Genomic DNA, 19,709 nt, shown 5'->3' with positions numbered 1-19,709 from the left:
TTCAGTGCTCCAGTCCAATCTCATATGTCATAAGAATCTGACAGTACTACATGCTTCTCTGATAATCTGCAGCCATGCAGAGAAGAACAATATGTGTATTTGTGTCTGCCCCACAGGCCAACTTGCTCCTGGAATGAGGCATGCACACCAACAAACCTGAATTTTCAGTGCATGCTAAAAACATTCAGTGTCTTAGTTTTATCAAGTAAACTGCAAAATCATGCACATGCCCCCAACCCCCACCATTTAACACCCACATAAACAAGGGATGTTTTAAATGATTTCACAAGCATTTCATTCCTACTTTTTATTGCACCCTGGTTTGAAAAATCTTGTTTTGCATTATGTAAGCTTTGTTTAATAAATAGTATACTCCTTTCACCAACAGTATTCTTGGTGCTTTCTTTTACAGAAAAGTAAAGTTCTTTGAGTAACATTACAAACCCAACTAATACATTGCTTCTGTAAAAATAAAACAGAACTGAATGATATCCAACCATTTCATTCTGCTAGAACAGACTGCCGGCAGTTCTATTTCCCACCCCCTTCTGGAGCCCTCTGTGCAACCCCCCCCCCCCCATCCCTCTGGATCAGATTTGGGGGATGCGCTGTAGGAGGAAGGAAAGGGAAACTCCTGTTGTGACAATGGAAATCTACTCAGATAATGTTGGATTTAGTCCTGTAAGATCAACCCTCAAATTATAGGTATACTTCAGTTAATGAAGTAGATGTGTTATTCTTTGAGAGAAAGGCAGAAAAAACATGGAAAGAATAGGGATAGGTCCTGCCACCACAAAAAAGAGCAGCTCAGTATGTTTCACAAACCTTTTCTTCAGAACTAACCATATGTGCATGTGCAATGAAACAACTAAGTCAAGTAAGCCTTGCATAATCAAAAAATGAAACAAGATAGAGACCACTGGAAAGCTTCTTCCAAAATGCATCCAGAAATGATTTTTAATTTCTTTCTTCAGACTCCATCTTTATTATTTCTGTTTTGGTGGCCAAAGTTAGCAATCTATGCACTCTCTTTTTTTAACATTCTTGCCAATGCTGGTGAGGCAGGATTAACTGTTCTCTCCTTTTGCATGTCATGCCTCTCACTAAGAGACTCTGGAGGGAGCTGCTGTTAACTTTCCCTGTTGTAGAAAGGCACACACTGCTACAGTAGGATTGGTTAAGTAAAATCCTGCTTTTTCCTCATCTTACATTTCACTGCATTGTTTACTGTAGATATGATGCTACAACCAAACTGAAAATCTGTGTTTCTCCACGCACACCCCGTCAATATGCTCCAAAAACTAATCTTGCTTTAAAAACTTCTAGCTAGACAGAAAATGAAGAAAAAGGGTGGCTGGGCAGGCATAAAAAATATTCTAAATGTTGTGACAAAGTGACTAAAAATCAGGCTAACCGGTCCACTTCATCCTTCAGAAATGATTAGACCTTTATCAGGCAGAAGACCACTTAAGGTATAAAAATGTAAAAAGAAATCTGTGATAGATGCCTTTGGGAGACAGTTTATGATTTAGATTAAGCTGGATGCTTTGAAATAACATAAAAGAACGAGAACAGCTATTCAAACCTACTTTCTGAGTTTCTTCTTTAAAGGCTCGCTCTTCTCCCGCTAAACGGGTATGCTTCCTCAGGGTACTTGGAGAGATGTCAATCCTCCTAAATGCAAGATTTTTAAAAGTAATCATTATGGCTGCCAACATTCATCTCTGTCAAGTGGAAAACTGGAAGTACAAAAGAAGAAGTGCCATTGTGTAATCTAAAACTGAATTCATTTGAAAGATAAACCTCCAAAAATGCATAAACATATTAACACAAACATCAAAACTTCATATTCAGTGTACTTTAACCAAGAGCAGTATTAATAACCACATAATAAAGTTTTCTTCCCTAAAAAATGCAGCTGAGAATATTTTAAACTAGATTATTTGGATGCCCTTTATATATTATTTTTAAAAAGCACAGCAATGTGACACAGATACAAGAGTGCAGCATATTGTGTAGCATATTAAGCAAAACTCAAGTTCATTTGACAGATTTTATCATTCAATTTTTGTTGTTGTTGTGGGCTCCCAAGTATTTTTGACTTATGGCGACCCTAAGGCAAACCTATTGTATGGTTTTCTTGGTAAGTTTCTTTAGAGGTGGTTTGCTATTGCCATCCTCTGAGCATGAGAGAGTGCGACCTGTCCCAAGTCACATATAAAAACCAAATTTCAAAATCATTTTTTGTACAATCAGTCCTCTGTAGCCACAAATTCCTTATCCATGGATTCAACAATCCATGGCTTGGAAATATTTTTAAATGTATATAAATTCCAAAAAGTAAACATTGAATTTGCCATTTCATATAAGAGATGCCATTTTTCTATGCCATTGTATTTAATGGAACTTGAGCATCCACAGATTTTGGTATCCACAGGTCCTGGAAGCAAACCCCAAAGGATAACAAGGGCCCACTAGATTTTCTACTCCCCCCCCCCACTTTTTTGGGGGGTATATTTAAGTCATACTAAAAAGAGTATTTAGGCCCTGTGCAGACCAGTCTTAAAGGCCAGTTTGGGGGCAGTCGGGGCATAACATCCACTTGACGCATGCCAACATGACGCTGCGCACCACTACACTGTGCTCCTCTTGTGCTGCGTCCACATGGCAAAGCCTCAAAGGATTGCTGCAAAGCTGCAGCACTGCAGCTATCACACCCTTTGCAAGGTGCAAAAAGGAAACACTTTTTGCAGCTCCTTTTTGCGCCTTGCAAAGGCAAGATTGGGGCTGTGGTGTGCAGGTTGCCATGGCCCTGATCTCGCTGTAAAAGGGGCTGTCTGCACAACCCTTTAATCTTGTGCAAAAGAACTACACAAACCTAGTGGAAATGCCAATTCTTTTTGAATACCTAAGATGTATGTCATATGACAAGCTACTTTTCTAACTCTCTTCAGTTTATCACAGGGATTACAACAGAAAAAAGCACATCTAAAGCCTCCGGGGAAGACAATGGCAAACCTCCTCTGAACAAATTTTGTTCAAAAAAATTCCATGACAGTTTTAACTCCATGATAGCCTTACAGTTCCGATAAGTCAGAAATGCCTTGATGGCAAAAAGCAACAATAACTAAGTACCCATGCATCACCGAACTAGTTCCATTGTTCTTTGCTTCCTGGCTGTAAAGTGTTAGATTTTGTTGGTACATAAACATTTAAATAGTTTAAGCACATGAGTCCATGCAACATTTTCTATTACTAACATACTTCAGTAATTCATTATATACCATAAGTGGTATGGCATTCTTAGCAGGAGTCTCTGCTCCCTGTCTGTTCCATATTGTGGGACACTTCAAAAGTTATCATATGTATAATTTGTTATCATATGTGTTATTTGATGAGTGGCTTTTTCATCCATTTCACCTAGGCAAGTAAAAGAGAGACTTTTACTTGCAGTAACACACCTGTGTATTTCAGGACTCTTTTGCCGGGTACTATGTTCTTCAGTAGCCTTCTGATAAGAAGTGAACCTCTCACTTAGGGTCATTCCAGCTGACTTGAAATACTGTTCTGTTGGTTGCAGAAGACAAAAACTGCCTAGTTAACATAGATACATCTATGTATCATACCAAACTAGGGTACAGAAGAGACGAAAATATTCCATTTAATATTCAATACAAAGCCTACATTCTTTCCAAACTCTTTTTCAGTAAATCCTGACAGTGGCAATCTTCATATTTCACAATGTTCCTGACACATATGCACTGCCTATTCAAGAACTATTACTCTTTAAGTGGGAAAAACAGTCGCTGTAATGAACATCTTTTTGCATTTCACCCACAGGTGCAAAACATAAAGTTGACTGATTAACCTTTTTAGAAGTATATATTAAAATGCAAAGAGTTTGTGTTTGGTCTTTAAAATATTTGACACTATTTGAAAACACTACACATGCTTGATTAATGCTGTCATTGTTTGCACATCTATATAGGCGTAACCCCTTCCGAATTCAACTGTACTTATTTCTAAGTACAGATGCCTAGGATCAAGCTATGAGATGTTTTTCTTCTAAGAAGAAACATAATTTATTTCAGACTTTTTAAAATTCAGATCCTAACAACTGAATATATTTAAAAATCTGGCAAACTGGCAAACATAACAATTTATTGTTTCTTCATAACCCAAGATCATTAAATTACACACAGTACATTTTCAAAGACCAGTTCAACCAATGTATTTAAATGTAAAATAGAAAAATGTGTAAAGTTATCAAGGACTACGAAATGTTACATATAAAGCAAGCTATCTGCTTAACAGGTCAATGTACATCTGTATCAACTTACCGCCCAACATCCAGTACATGTCTCATAACCAATCATTAAAACTTGATATGGCCACTACAAGGGTAGTGCCTCAATCATAATTCCATCAAACACAGGAATTTGAGCTAGCAACTCAGTTTTTGTGCCTTTTTTGCCAGGAAGATAGAAGGTTCAACTTTGCCTGTTTGTGCATCTGTTATCTTTCAACAGCTATTTTATTTTTGTATTATGGATTTGGCCATTTCAAAACATATTCCAGGACCTAGTTGCAATGAAAAAGAAAACATCACTGGGCATTTTCAGCTCTGTATCAATGAAGAGCTGTTCACTCTAGCGGCATTGCACCAATAATGTAAAATTACTTTATATTTATCAAAACCTGACCCACAAATTCTTTGTGAGGTGTATAGAAAGATTTAATTATCCTGGGAAGCAAATTATGGTTCAGACATATCAATAACTTGGTCACAGACTAGTAAAGAGCTAGATACCGGTCATCAGTCATATACCCATGAAAACATCAATTTCAAAGATCTCTTCAGCTAATGTAAAGTAAGGGACTTTGTAACTTTATAAATCTTTTTAACCATTTCAATGCCCAGCCAATAAAAAATGCCAATATATTTAAGAACAATATAAAAACAGTGTTTTCTGCTACTCAGAAGTGATGTTCTTAAGTTGCCATAAATTCCACTGTTTGGAAATCCACTTACCATTGTAACAAACTTACAAACATAGGGCCCAAACAGACAGGCCAAAATAAAGCTGCTTCAGGTAACTTTGGAGATATGCTGTTTAAACAATACATGCACCTTAAGAGGTCAGAAGCTGTGCCAAAGTTGTGCTCCAGGCCTTAGGACTGGAGCGTGGCTTTGGCACAGCTTCTGGTCTCTTAGGATGCATGCATCATTTAAACAGCACACCTCCAAAGTGACCCAAAACCGCTTTATTTTGGCCTGTCTGTTTGGGCTCATAATTTAAAAATATTCAAGGAAGGCTAAGTTTACTTTCCCTTAATGGTAGATCCATAAACTTTCTGGTCATGGAAGGCATTTGGCTAAGGGGGAGACAATTTTCACTTATTTCTCTCCCCCTGTAACTCCCCACCTCCTTTTCTGAAAACTTTCCAATGCTTCCAAACAGATATTAGGTTCTTTTTTTAAAAGGACTCAAGGGGCTAGAGGAGAAAAGGTGAAATGTTTATATTCCACCATCAAAGTGTTCCTGCAAGTAGGAGCAACGTCTGGATCCAAGCCTGTATGTTCAATACAAAGATATACAGTGCTACCTCGGGTTACGAATTTAATTCGTTCCGCGGCGCCGTTCGTAACCCGATACATTTCGCAACCCGAAAAGGCGCTGGAAAGCCGCTGGAAAGCCGCTAGCCGCGCTTCCGATTTGAATTTCGCGCCGAAACGCGCCGAAATGATTTTCGTAACCCGAAAAATCTTTCGTAACCCGGAACAGTTTTTTTAAATCTAACTTTTTCGTACCCCGGAAATTTCGTAACGCGGTCAATTCGTATCCCGGGGTACCACTGTACAACTTTGTTCATTCTAAATGAATCATTTATCCTTTTTCTCTTTTTATCTTTATTCAAAGTAAGTTTAAAAACCTATTATGTGCTCCTGCTTTAAGAAAAAGCTGGCAACTTCAAAGTTAGTACAATGAAAGAAGCAAGAAACTAGGGCTGCATCTACACTACAGAAATAATCAGTCTAACACCACTTTGTTAACCCTGGTGGCGCAGTGGTTAAATGCCTGTACTGCAGCCATTCACTCAAAACCACAAGGTTGCGAGTTCAAGACCAGCAAAAGGGCCCAAGCTCAACTCAGGCTTGCATCCTTCCAAGGTCGCTAAAATGAGTACCCAGACTGTTGGGGGCAAATTAGCTTACTTGCTAATTAGCTTACTTGCTGTTCACCGCTATGATCTTTGGAATAGCGGTATATAAATAAAACAAATTATTATTATTAATTACTTTAATTGCCATGGCTCAATGCTATGGAATTCTGGGAATTGTAGTTTACTGTGGCACCAGAGCTCTCTGCCAGAGAAGGCTAAATGTCTCACAAAACTGCAATTCCCAGAATTCATGCCACTAAGCCATGGCAGTTAAATGGGGTCAAACTGGATTATATCTGCAATGCAGATGCAGCCTAAATTATTTTTCCTTCAGAAACATCTGTATAACCCATTTTTGAAAAATTAAGTTTGTGTCACCTTGAGTGGCCATTAGGATTTTCACCAGTTAAGCCACACATTTATTATGGGCCTCTGATCCTTCATGGGTTATCTTAGTTACTGTGAAAGCAAATTTGATCAACTAGGTCTGTTGTCAACTGGAGTGAAAATTCCCTCCTATCAGTGTGTTTGTCTGATTAACTATTTAAGTGACAATAAGCAAGTCCAAAAAGATGGAAGATAAAACTATCTGTTAGTATCTGCAATGTTGTGGTAAGAGAGCAACCCCAGATCAGTAGTACAAACCCTGTTTTCAAAACAGAAGGTCCCAGATTCCAATGCTGAGATTTCCAATTAAACAAAGGATCAGGCATTTTATATGAAAACCTGTCAGCCAGCAGAGAAAATATTGCAAGAGTTGGATACATTGTTCAACATGGTATAAAGATGCTACTTACGCCTCCTTTCCAAGTGCCTATTTCTTCAGAAAACATATATGAAAGACTGAACAAATTTGCAGCATACTAGAAACAACAGATATATGTTCCTGACTGCTATTAGAAGTTTTTTCCCTTCAGATTTAGCTTAACTGAAATTTATGTCAAAGCAATGAAACTCCAAGAGCTGTATTTGTACATTGACACTGATCTATTTAGCACAATGCACACAAATTGAAGCAACCCAGTGTTGAATGCTCTTTTCTGTCATTTCCTTTCCTCTCTGCAGCCAAAGAGGAAGATTTTAGAAGCATAAGCTTTGCTTTCAGTTAACCTCATTTTGCCACACTGTTTGAAACGAATTAGGGTTAGTTTCAAGGAGCTTGTCTTACAACTCATAATCTGAGGCTGCAGCTAACATGTTTAAAGTTAACTATAGTAACCATCAGCTCAGTTCAGCACTCCAGAAAACGTAAGAAACCATGGCCAACTAAAAGCAAAAGTGCCCACATTCCTTCTTCCAGCTGCGACACAGATTTTGGGGGGGTGGGGGGGAGATGCTTCTAAGTCCAAAGTATTAATTTCCAATATTTCTACAAGAGAATCTGGATTTAGATATATGCATTTCGAGGACTATGTATCCCAGTATGTTCTATGTCCCTTTAATCAGTCAATCTCAGGCAGCTTCATACACACACACTATTTAATACACACACATATTGGGTCAATATAAGAAAGCACCAATGCTTTTTTTTTTTTTTTTTTTTTTTGGCACTTGGGGAAGCTACATAGCATAATCATCTCCTAACTGTCTCACTGCCATTCTGTAATAATAAATATGCATGTGGTTGATCCCACATAGCTGTCCATCATTGCTATGTCTTATTTCATAGGTACTTCTTTTTTGGAAAGGTTCCTGCTAGAACCTCAAAACCATCATTAGGCTTAGGAAGGCAGCTAAGTGCATAGTCCCTTATATATAACTAGGCTGCCCATGTTTTTTGCCCTGGTGCAACAGAACAGACTTTTGCCTAGAACTAAAGGAGGTGAAAATAAAATTTACCTTACACCAGAGGTGGGCAACCTTCAAGGGTTAGGGGGCTGCACTGGTCCCCCAATACTACTGCACACCCTCAATAATGTAGTTTTTTACCCTTGAATGTCTACCAACATCCTAAGGGGAAATCACTTCATGTTGGAAAAAGGCCATTGCTAGATTTAAAACAGCTCATGGGGTGCCAAAATTCTGAGAGGGACTGCCCCCCCCCCCAAAAAAAGAAGGAGGAAACCCAGCATATCCTATCACGTTTATGTACAGCATAATATCAATAGGGCTGGAAACTGAACTTGATGCTACAGAATGCCTGCTGAAGTGCTACAGAATTTCTCAACCAGTGTTTCCTGGAACCCTAGGTTTCTTGAGAAGTTGCTGGGATATTACAAGAGACTGGGGTTGAAAATAATATTTTTTAGTTGTGAATACTGTATAGTGATCTTAATGTAAGGATTCTCTGAGACCTGAAAATTATTTCAAAGGTTCCTCCAAGTTAAAAAAGGTTCAAAAGGGCTAATTTAGAAATTTGGGCAGGATACAGACCGCATAAAAGGGTGGTCTGCCGCTGCCCTAGTTTGCTGCACGAGGGAGCCACAGTGGACAAACTGCGCAGCTCCCTCACGCAGCAAAAAGTGGCTTCTTTTTCCGGCGCCGTTGTGACGTCACAAGGCACCAATGATGCACATGCGCCGTCATAAAGGCGCTAAGACGTGCGGACACTAGGCGTCCATCGCATCAAAATGGTGGCGCTCGTATGTACAGGGCGCTGTCATTTTGACACCCTCGTCATGTGTGAGGGGCATCTGAAAGCGTCGCCTCTCGTACGTGACGGGGCGCCTCATAGCGCCTGTTTAAATAGGGCCTTTGTTGCATTTCTCTGCTGTAGCAGACATCTAGCAGACATGCTGAAATCTCAACGTGTTATAGCTGCAATCTAGAAATACATAAAAGGACTCAGATTAATAAGTCTGTAAACAATTCCAAGTAATTCTGAGAATTATTTTTTAATTTTTGCTAGCCCAAGGCCCATCACTGTATATTTTATCTCACTGATTTTTTTTTTAGTTCTCTCTGCTGCCTTTAGGTCTATCATTAATATCATGCCCCTGTTTTTCCTTCTGGACCACCACAGGACTAGAACCTTCATTTCTGTTACCATATCGCTTTCCCATCTTTATCAACAGGGGTCTAAGCAGCCTCACTTGTTACTCTCTCTACATCCCATAACACTTTCTGCATTTACATCTCTATTATACTCATATTTTCCCTTTCCCCACCCCATACATCATTTCATTCCTGTCTCGTACTCCCATCTTTCCCCTAAATCCAAGGAGAAGAGGTGCCATCTAAGTAATACATGTAATACCTTTTCTGAAGTTATAGAATACTTGACAAAACATATATATCCTTTGTTAAAAGACTACATAGTGTTATGAAACATGAGCAGAAGAGAAAGCATGTTGAAACATCTACATAAAAAAACCCTGGATTTCTGAACAAATTGATTTCAGTATCATTATAGGTTTTTAGTGTCATATGACACTTTGCGTGTTAAATTCAAGGCATACCTTTGACATGATGAACTAAAGACACAATGTGCTGAATAAATGACTCTGATGTGCTTTTGCTGGCCTGCGGTAGCTTAATGTGGTCAAAGATGGATCGGAACTCTTGCTCCTTCTTGACTGAATGGACAAGTGTACTAGCAAGCAGCCTGTCTTTAGTCAAGGAAGCAGGTCTAAAGAATATAACACAAAAAATGAACACAACAGGTTTATGAAAAAGCAAACTACACTATGGATAAGGAAAAATTACTACAGATTAGGAAAATTACCTGTTTGAATCATCAAGTGGCACAGGTGCCATTTTAAGTTTAACTTCAGGCCGATGAGAATCACTGGCTATCATTTTGATCCTAAGTGGACTCTCTTCCCTGAAGGTAGATTTCTCTCTTGCATCTGGGTTCTTGTGCAGAGGAGGACTATAATCAAAGAGTTCTTTGAGCTTCTCAGACTTTACCTGTTCAGGTGACTGGGTTTCTTTCTTCATTGTTCTCTCAGACGTTTTCTCATCTTCCTTGTGCTTATCTTTTGGTACACCAGGCCTCTCCACTACATAGCTAGTTGGCTCTTTAAGCTTGTAATTTTTATCTTCTCTAAATCCTTCACTCTCTCTATTTGCCTTCATAGAGATTTTAGATTTGTACTTGGATCCTTCCTCCTCAGCATTCCGATGAGATGCAGCAAAGCTCTTACCCTGATCTGCCAGAACAGATTTTCTGAACTGTCTATAATCTTCAGTCTCCTCTGCATCCTCCCCTTCTGAGTCATTAAATTTTTGTTTTCCAGAATCTTTATCCATATAATATTCCAAAGCTTCCTGATCATCCCACTCCCTTTCTCCCTCTGTCCTCCCCTTTTCTGACCCTCTCTCCTTCTGAGCATCTTTTTCCCTAGCATTACTTCTGTCAAGCAGGTATACTCTAGACTCTTCATCTGTGTACCTGTGGATAGTAAAGAGGAAATAACTTTAAGCTGCCTTTACTTCTTGTGTTGCTTTCCAGCTTCACAAAATTCTGTACTAAAGCAGACAAATTCATTTATGTGTCAACATTTTTACATGCTGATGTTAAGAGATCTTCAGCTGTAGAAACATTAATTCTTTAGACATTTAAAATGATTTTTTGCACAAATTCCTGTTTTGTACATTTTAGCTTTCACAGAATATAGAACACTTTACTTGACAACTCATTTTTAATTTTAATATTCAAGAACACATTTTCAACAGAAATGAAATATCTATATCTGTATCCCACTTTAGCACAGACATTCAGAGCAGAAAATTTAGGTGATATCCAGACTGGCGCTTTGCCTGGATACATGCTAAGGTTGCCTCGGGGCGTCCTTTCCAGACGCCCTGCAACCCTAGCATGTAACTGCAGCGTTGTAATGGCGGTGGTCTGTCTACATGGGCGCCGCCTCCAAACGGCCCCTTTCTCTCTTTCCCTGCCCCAAGGATACCCCTTGTCGCTTTCCTGAGGCCTGGAAAAATGGCAGATTGGGGCCTCTGGGGGGTGCCGCTGTGGCCGCTGAGGCCCCAATCCATCAGGGAAAGGGGCAGGTGCAGGCCCCCCCCAAGGGGTGATCTGTATCCCACCATAGTTTTTTTTTTTTTAATATATATTTTTATGGAGTACATCATACCAACAAACATCAAAACCACAGAACGGAACAAAAAAACAAAGAAACATAGTATCAACAACAATAAATTACCAAATTCCCATACCATAGTTTACATGTAAACTGCTTGCATAAGATATTATGATGGGTCATGCTCAAAATCATTAAATTGCAACCAACCAGCTAAGAAGCTGCTGGAACAATACAATGTAATGTTGAGCCTCTACCCTTATAGATCCTAAAAATACGTCAGATTTTTATTCTATTTCATCTTTAATTTTCTATTTTTAGAATAATTTAATTTTCTATTATATTTTCTATTTGCATATTGCATATGCATATTATTGTAAATTACTTGGTGAAAGCTTCATGAGAAAATCACATCACTATGAAGTGAAAGGAACTGTACAATCAGTTCTGCACAGCACCATAGATAGGTTCTGGTTTTTTTAAAAAAAAGACACATTTTGACTAAATTCCGACTTTCAGTTATATTCCTAAATACACTGTAACAAATATGAGAATCTTTCAGCTAGAAAGAACCTAGCACACTGCTTTTTGAAGCATCCACAACGACATTTAAAAGACCAAACTAGTTCTCCATAAATACTTCAGATGTGTGTGATGAAGCTATCACCCCTCTAGTAACCTTGAGGTAGTAACACTCTCCCAGCTTCACAGGAAGGCAAAGGCAAGCCCCCCTCTGAACAAATCTTGCCAAGAAAATACCATGATAGGGTTGGCTTAGGTCACCATTAGTCTTATACGACTTAAAGGCACACAACAACGACTAAGCCACATAGCAAGTGGCAATCCTCTACTTCTAATACTTCCTCGACTATGGAAAATATATGTTTTAGCTATATTGTTTAACAAACTTTTTAATTTTTAAGCATCAGCAATAGAAATGTTATTAGCACTTTAAAGTTACATGAAAATAATCACTAAAAACTGAATTTTCATTATACACACACTTTTCTTAGTGAAGAATTAGGAGTCTTTATTCTTGGTTTTTTACTCTATAACGGCTTACTCTATAACTGCTACTTCTAGATGCTAAAAAAAAATCAGTTACAACACTGATCAAGAAAAGTACTACAAAGGTTTGTGTTTTATTTGAAAATGTGATGAAAAAAATGAATATTTTAAAATAAGATTTTAAATTTTAAAATAGATGTTTATTTTTTTAAAAAAAGTCATAAATAAAATACTTAATCTATTGACTTTTATTTAAAAATGAGCCAAATATAATCACAAACATGTTAGCTAAACCGTTTTTGCAGCCTCATAAAAATAAATTAATGGTTTTGTTACATTCAGAGATACTGAGTTACCTGCAATCAAACATGGGAAAGCATGAAAAATTGTACTTCAGTTTCAGTCTATGAAAAAAATGGCAGGAAGTCTTGAAAATGAGATAAAATTGCAGAGGTTTTGAGGAAAAGTGTAGTTATTGACTACTGAGGTTAAAAGTTAAAACTGTATATTGTCCCTCAAGGCAATAGCAAATGTGAAACCTTTATGCAACATTTACAATTTATGCTGGCATCCTTTTGGTTAGTCCCAATTAGAGCAGACCTATTCATTCAATCAATTTCTGAATGGTGACTCAGTGCTTAGGTAAATCCCACTGACTAAACAGGTTTCCTGTAGTCAGGGTTAACAAGAGGCTACAGGCCAGCAGTCCTCGATCTGTGGGCTGCAACCCCTTTGGGGGTCGAACGGCCCTTTCGCAGGGGTCGCCTAAGACCAACAGAAAACACAGTCATCCCTCTATATTTGCGGCTTTGATATTTGATTATTCATGGATTTCATTAATATGTTCTCTCTAGGACTGTCTAGGTCCTCCAGTGCAACTCTGTGGTCAACTTTAACTAAAAGTTGCAGTGAAAGACCATTTGTAGCTACTCCAGTGCCATTCTATGGTCAGTGTATGTTGGACACTGGCCACAGAGTTGCACTGGAGGACCTAGAGATTCCTAGAGAGGTGTCCTCTCAGGTAAAAACAGTGTTTTTGTTATTTGTGGTTTTTCCATATTCACGGAGGTCTTGTTCCCCTAACCCTAGCAAATATGGAGGGACAAGTGTATTTCCAATGCTCTTAGGAATCGAGACATCGCTCCTCTATCTGGGGGGGGGGGGGGGATCACCACAACATGAGGAACTGTATTAAAAGGTTGAGGCATTAGAAAGGTTGAGAACCACTGCTATAGACCTTACTTTCATAAACTACTGCCTAAATCCAACAGTTAGTTGCAACCAAATTTAGAACACTAAATCAATGGAACTTACATAAATGGTAACATACCAGGCTACCATTAGTTAAATGAGTCTACTCAAAAGTGGGACAAACTATTCAGTTTTGACCTAGATACTGCTATATTTGTGTGAGTTACTTATTTCTTATCATTTCAATGTATCAAGCTGAATGTACTAAGCTGGACTCATTTTGTACTATTAGATTATGTACTAATAATTTCTACATGAATGAAAAGAACATTACCCTTTAAAAAAAGTCAGACAAAATATATTCTCTTAGATGCTCTACTGACTTGTACAATAACATATTTTAGTGAGCAGATATGCACCACTGCTCAAAAAGAAATGTAAAAAACATATCAGGGAAACTTCATATAAATCAATGATTTAATCTGGTGTTTTCTGTTGGTGATTTAAATTATCTTGAAATCAATTACTTAAACCATCTTGGTTTAAATCAATGATGGTCAAAGTATGGCCCTCCAGATGTTGCTAGACTGCAACTCCCAATATTCCTCACCATCATTTCTGCTGACAAGACTGCTGAGGGTTGGAGTCCAACAATATGTGAAGGGCTTTTGTTTGATACCTTTTGATTTAGCAACTACAGCTCTTACCTTTTCAGAAATTTGGCACCCTTTGTACCTTCGGGTTCACCAGCCTCTGGATAGAAAGAGCGCATCCGAGTCTCCTCCCGAGGAGCATTCTGTGATCCAGTTGCTTTTGCAGGACTTCTTCTTGAAGGAATGTGATGCAGGGGACTATTCTGGGAAGGGCTGTAGCGACTGGAACCATTTCCAAGGGAACCAGATCCAGACCTCTCAGGGCTATGCTGAATGGAATGTGAGTGTTGAGGTGTGTCTTTTGCTGAGTGAACTGTGCTGAGTAAGTGAGCATCAGAACATGAAGAACTCTGACTAGGTGGAGAAGCAACAGAAGGACTATGGGGAGACCTTGGACTGTTATCATATGCTGAAAGACCAGGCCAAATATCACCTGAAGCAGCTGTTGATTTATTGAAGTCATCTAAAGCCTCAGATGGGTCAAATGCACCTTTCTCTTCCTCTTGCGATTTGTTTTGTAAAGGGCTCTCTTGCAATGTGGCTGCCTCGGTCTTCTTTGCTTGTTTTTCTGATGACCCACGCCTTTTTGAAGAGACAGGAGACTTGCTATATGGAGACGAAGACCGAGATGAAGATGATCTTGGAGACCTGGAAGATCTGTAAGATCGGCGAGACCTGCTTCGGGATCTCTGGGAAGACCTTGATCTTCTCTTTGGACTTCTGGAACGCGAGCGGTCTCTTCGAGGACTCCGAGAATGTCTTCTGTTCCAGACAGGTCTGTAACCGCCACGATGATATCTACCTCCACCTCCAGGATAATATCCTCTACCTCTTCCTCTATAGCCATAGGGGCGCCTCATTCCTCTATTATTTCTGTAATCTCTGCGGTAATCTCTATTATAAACACGATCCCTACTACGAGAACGTGAGTATGTCCTAGACCGAGACCTAGAACTAAGATTAAAATGAAATGTTAAGTACCAAAACATTAGTGGTTCTCATAAGCTATTTAATGTCCAAGATCCAAAGCAATAGACACAGTGTTCTGATCATGCACTAGAACGATTCAATGGCAGTTCCCAATAGGCAAACTGTTTATAATGTTTATAAATCATCTGGAACAACTCCTTATACAATTACTGGCTGGAAAAAGTAGTATACAAGACAAGGAAGAATACTATCAAAAGAGAATTCAATCTACTATCTACGTTCATGCGTGGCACTATGCCCAAATTCAGCATGAAGTCATATGTCTGTGCAAGCCTCATGTGTGTATACTTCTCCCATCTCCTCCTCTGCTTGGCTGTAAAGGGTCTGGAAGCTTTCATTTCCTTTTTCACAAGCCACAGTTTAGCATTATATCCAAATCCTAAATCATGATTGTTAATTCTGGTTTCTTTAAGCAAGCCATTTGCCCATGGTAGTTTGGCTTGTTCCAAATAAAACAGATTTAACATAAACCAATGTACAAGCTGTGGTTGAAGGAAAACACAAAAGGACACTTCCAAAATACTATCCATAATGCATGAAATGGTGTGAAGTACGATTGGGGTGGAAGAGACTATGACTCATCTAACCATATTCACATCATGCTAAACTAGTATCATCAGTTTAGTATCATCAGTCAACACATGCATAGTGCAATTCTTAAATCCACTTTCATATTTCATGGAACACCAGTAGGTCTTATTTTGAGTTTTAGAAAGAAAAAAAGAAAGAAAGAAAGAAAGAAAGAACACTGAGAGAATGAAGAAAATACAAGAAATGTACCTGTATCTCTTTTTTCGAGAATGTGATCTGGATCTTGACCTTGAACTGGACTGAGATCTGGATTTTGATCTTGAAGAATGTGATCTTGTATTAGAGCGACCCATTTTAATCCCAGGAGCTTACACCTACTATCCAACAGAAATCAGGAAAACTGACATCAGTTTGAAGTAAATCACTTAGCTATGTAAGGAGAAACACGTCTAATTGGTCAAGTTCACTGTAACATAATAAATATAACAAATTACTTGATTTGAAAACTATCTTCAAATTCTGTATAGCAGTACAACAGTAACATGAAAGGCAATGTTTTGTGAACAGATTGAATATACACCTCTCCCCAAATTCTTTCCCAGGTACAATCAAATTACCCAAATGGGAACACCTAAGAATAACACTCCATTTTGTGCTAATCAGCAAGGGCACTGGAAAGCACCTCAGGAAACAAACACCAAATATTATTATTTCCAAATATTCACCCCAAGTATATTTGATCTCAAATCCATTTTTCCTCTGCACTGCTCTTTTTATCATTGCTTACACATCTAAACATGCTTATTTCAATTTTAAAAGCTGAACACATTTTAATCAGTTTTTATTTCTGTGATCACAAAAATCTAATTTAGATAAAACATTCATACATGTGCACTTCTTAAAAGCACAAAATACTGAAGATACATATGTTTCAAAAAGATTCATCTACATCATATACTGAATATGTTGGTAGTTCTGTACAGTTTGCTCTACAGTTAAACCTAAATTTGACAGGCCTTCATTGAAAATAAACTAATATATTTTTGAAATTGTAATGATCCCACTTTCACCTTAAAAATAAATTAGAAACAGCCAGTTATTTATCTTACCTCACAATCCTGCAGAATAAGAATTTAAAATTCTTAGTATACACTCCAAATCAAAACCTGTTTAAAGGGAAAAAAATAATGTTATTTAGCTATTCAAATTTTTGTCAATCTATATTTTGGAAATAGCCTGAAGGCTTATGATTAGGGTGGTATGTGGTAATATTTTAGTACACCAAACTTATAATTAGACATTCTCAAGAGAACACTGTATCTTAGCCTTCAAGTTTATTGTGCTGATTATTCAGAAATATATTTGTGTTATTCAGTGTGCTATTTTTCACAAAAAAAGAATAAGTCCTGTTTCAGACGGTCTTCCTGCCTGTGTTCTCTAAGTGTCTAACTACATAGACTTTTTTACAGAGTCTATTTTTAAAGCAAGTTGCCACATTTCAGAGATAAGGAGAGCACCTACACACATCAGGTCCAACATATATTTCTGAAGACCCAGCCACCCAGCAAATGATCAGGGCCCTGATTTGAAAAGACAGAGGCCTGAATCCAAACACTTTGTATGAAAACCAAGGCTGCATCCACACTGCATAAATAATCCAGGTTGACATCACTTTAATTGCCATGGCTCATTGCTATGGAATATAACACTATATACACATAAAGGTTGTGCAAACAGATGTTTTTGCTTCTGCTATCATCCCCATGTGCTCCATTTCCAACCCTCCAGAGCAGATTCTGGCATCATGCAGGAAGAGAAGAAATCCATTTTGCCAATTGTGTCTGGTCTGCTGGTGGTAAAAATCGTCAGCTCTTTTCTTTCTTGTATCTTAGATTAAGGGCCTGAACAGACAGGCCAAAATCAAGGTGCTCCAGGTCACTCTGTAGGCATGCTGTTTAAATGACGCATGTGTCCTAAGAGTCCAAAAGCTGTGCCAAAGCCTCTTTCCAGTCTTAAGGACTGGAGCGCAACTTTGGCGCAGCTTCTGGCCTCTTAAGATGCGTGTGTCATTTAAACAGCACACCTCTAAAGTGACCTGAGGCAGCTTTATTGTGGCCTGTCTGTTTGGGCCCTAAGTTCCTCAGTCAGAGGGACCTCTGACACTCCGTTTTGCCCATACACAGAATTTATTTCATATGAGTTGCAGGTATGACACTTGCTGCCTCCCTTTAGAACCAAGTGCAAATGTTAATTCCAGCTTCAATCAATTGCCAGTCCCCACCTGTCTGTGTACCATTGATTCAATGGATTTATTAATTGGATTTATGTCCTGCCTTTCTCCTAAAAGAGGATTCGAGGCGACCAGTACTAGCAACTGCAGGGACTTTACTTTCATTGCTGTGTGCCTCCAAGCCTCATCTGATTAAAGGCAACCTAAGGCTAAGCTATCATAGAGCTTTCCTGGCAGGCTTCTCCAGAAGGCAGAGGTATGCCCCTGCCATCCCCTGAGGCTGAGAGCATGTGGCTTGCCAAAGGTTTCATGGTTGAACTGGGAATCACGCCCTGGTCTGGAGGGCAGGGACCCAACACTCAAAGCACTATGCCACCCTGGCTCACAGAATGTATACCTAAGAGGAGGTTTGAGTGTTGGACTCTGGAGACCAGGGTTCGAATCTCTGCCCTTGGCCATGCCACGCTCCCTCAGCCTCCTCAGAGGAAGGCAAGGGAAGCCTCCTCCGGTCAGACCTTGCCAGGAAAGGAACCTTAGGGTCGCCCCAAGTCAGGCACTGCTTTAAGGTACACAACAAGGAGGAGGTGTAACCTATAATATAACACTATATATATATATATATATATATATGCTATCATGTGCCCCTGGCCACTGCCATGGCAGGCGTGCGTGAGAGAGAAGGAGCAGGGCGACCAGGGGCCCTCGCCCCAAAAATGGAGGACCTTCCAGAAAAGTGGAGGACCTTCCCAAAGGTAAAAGGCAGAGAAACAAGAGAGTGCTGCAAGCGTTCTGTGTGGAGACAGGCGGCTCTCCCCTCTCAGGCTCCGGCTTCTCTGCCTTTCATTATTGCACGGGTTGTTTTTTCAGCTGAAATAAATGTATATCTTAAAAGGAAAGGGAGGACGTTTGGGGAATCCTGCCGGGAAAGGAGGAGGGAATGGAGGGCGTGCCCGCCCGGGAAAAGGAGGGCGAGGGGAGGGCCTGCCCTCCTTTCCCGACTACGCCCGACCGGCCCCGTCCCTCCCCGCCAAGAGGGAGGAGGGCGCAGGAAGCAATAAATAAAGAAATGAGGAGGGAGAGTCTATGATGATTCTAAGAGGAGGAGGAGGAGGAGGAGGGCGCAAGAACCAAACAAATAAATAAAGAGTAGGAAAAGGAGGAGGGCGGCGCATGAGCTAAATACATTGGGAAGAGGAGGAGGAGGAGGGCGCAGGAAGCAAACAAATAAATAAATAACTGAGGAGGAAGAGGAGGAGGCTCCCTCCCTCTCAGAGCTCTCAAGCCCCGCCCCCATGGCTTGAGGGCGGGGGAGGGAGTCGTACTGACAGCATTTAATATCTCTATCTATCTATCTAAGCCCCCCACCACCAACAACGGCAAAGGGGCGGGGCAATCTGGGGGGCGCGCGCGCTAGAAATGGGTTTCTCGCACCACGGAAGCCGACGGAGCCAAACGGTCGCTCGGGAGGGAGGGAAGGCCGAGGGCCCTAGGCGCCCTACTAGCTCCTCTAATCCTTGGTTCGGCTATTCCTCACCCGTTCTGTCTCTCTGTCGCCCGCTCAGCTCTCACCGCTCGGCAGCCATTTCCAGCCTCTCGTCGAAGGAAACGAAACGAAATGGAAGGGGGCGGGGTAAAAAAACCATAAGAGGAAACGGGGTGGTTATGGCGACGCAGGAAGAAGGCGAAGAACGTCACTTCCGGTCTGGACGAAGGGGGTGGGCAGAATGAAAGAAGAGAATCAGCAACAATAACAGCCGATCGCCTTGCCTTCAGGAAAGATGGCGGACGACAGTGACGTATATCTCGCGGGCGGGGCTTTCCAGGAGTCACGTGACCTCCCCCTACTGAGAAAGAACGCAGGGATTTGGGAGGAAAGCCGCTCTATGGCCGCTCAGGGCGCGCATGCGCAGAAGGAGGCAGCGCTTTTGACGCTCGACATGGCGGACGTGGGCCTTGTGCGTT

The 19,709-nt window shown here is 40.1% G+C and overlaps 1 protein-coding gene across 8 annotated transcripts in view; it reads right to left on the bottom strand.

Annotated features, from left to right (window-relative positions):
• The window catches only part of BCLAF1 (BCL2 associated transcription factor 1), a 31,171-nt gene extending 11,684 nt beyond the window's left edge, over positions 1-19,487 (bottom strand). For 5 of the 8 annotated variants that reach the window (XR_016281752.1, XR_016281751.1, XR_016281753.1 and 2 more), the window contains exons 1-8: positions 19,282-19,463; positions 16,627-16,683; positions 15,767-15,894; positions 14,051-14,950; positions 9,830-10,498; positions 9,564-9,733; positions 3,462-3,567; positions 1,590-1,674 (exon numbers count right to left, since the gene is read on the bottom strand). Coding sequence is in view for 5 of the 8 variants with exons in the window: in XM_089530306.1 (XP_089386432.1) it covers positions 1,590-1,674; positions 3,462-3,567; positions 9,564-9,733; positions 9,830-10,498; positions 14,051-14,950; positions 15,767-15,870 (2,034 nt within the window). In the remaining 3 variants the exon portion in view is untranslated. Of the gene's footprint in view, positions 1-1,589; positions 1,675-3,461; positions 3,568-9,563; positions 9,734-9,829; positions 10,499-14,050; positions 14,951-15,766; positions 15,895-16,626; positions 16,684-19,281 lie in introns of all 8 variants that reach the window. The other 3 variants (XM_089530311.1, XM_089530310.1, XM_089530308.1) reach the window with 3 other exon arrangements.
• Positions 19,488-19,709: the final 222 nt, after the last annotated feature.

This window comes from Sceloporus occidentalis, unplaced genomic scaffold (genome assembly GCF_023333645.1).
Source record: "Sceloporus occidentalis isolate IW3139 unplaced genomic scaffold, rSceOcc1.0.p SCAF_6, whole genome shotgun sequence".
Classification (NCBI taxonomy): domain Eukaryota; kingdom Metazoa; phylum Chordata; class Lepidosauria; order Squamata; family Phrynosomatidae; genus Sceloporus; species Sceloporus occidentalis.
This window is presented reverse-complemented; position numbering and strand designations above follow the sequence as displayed.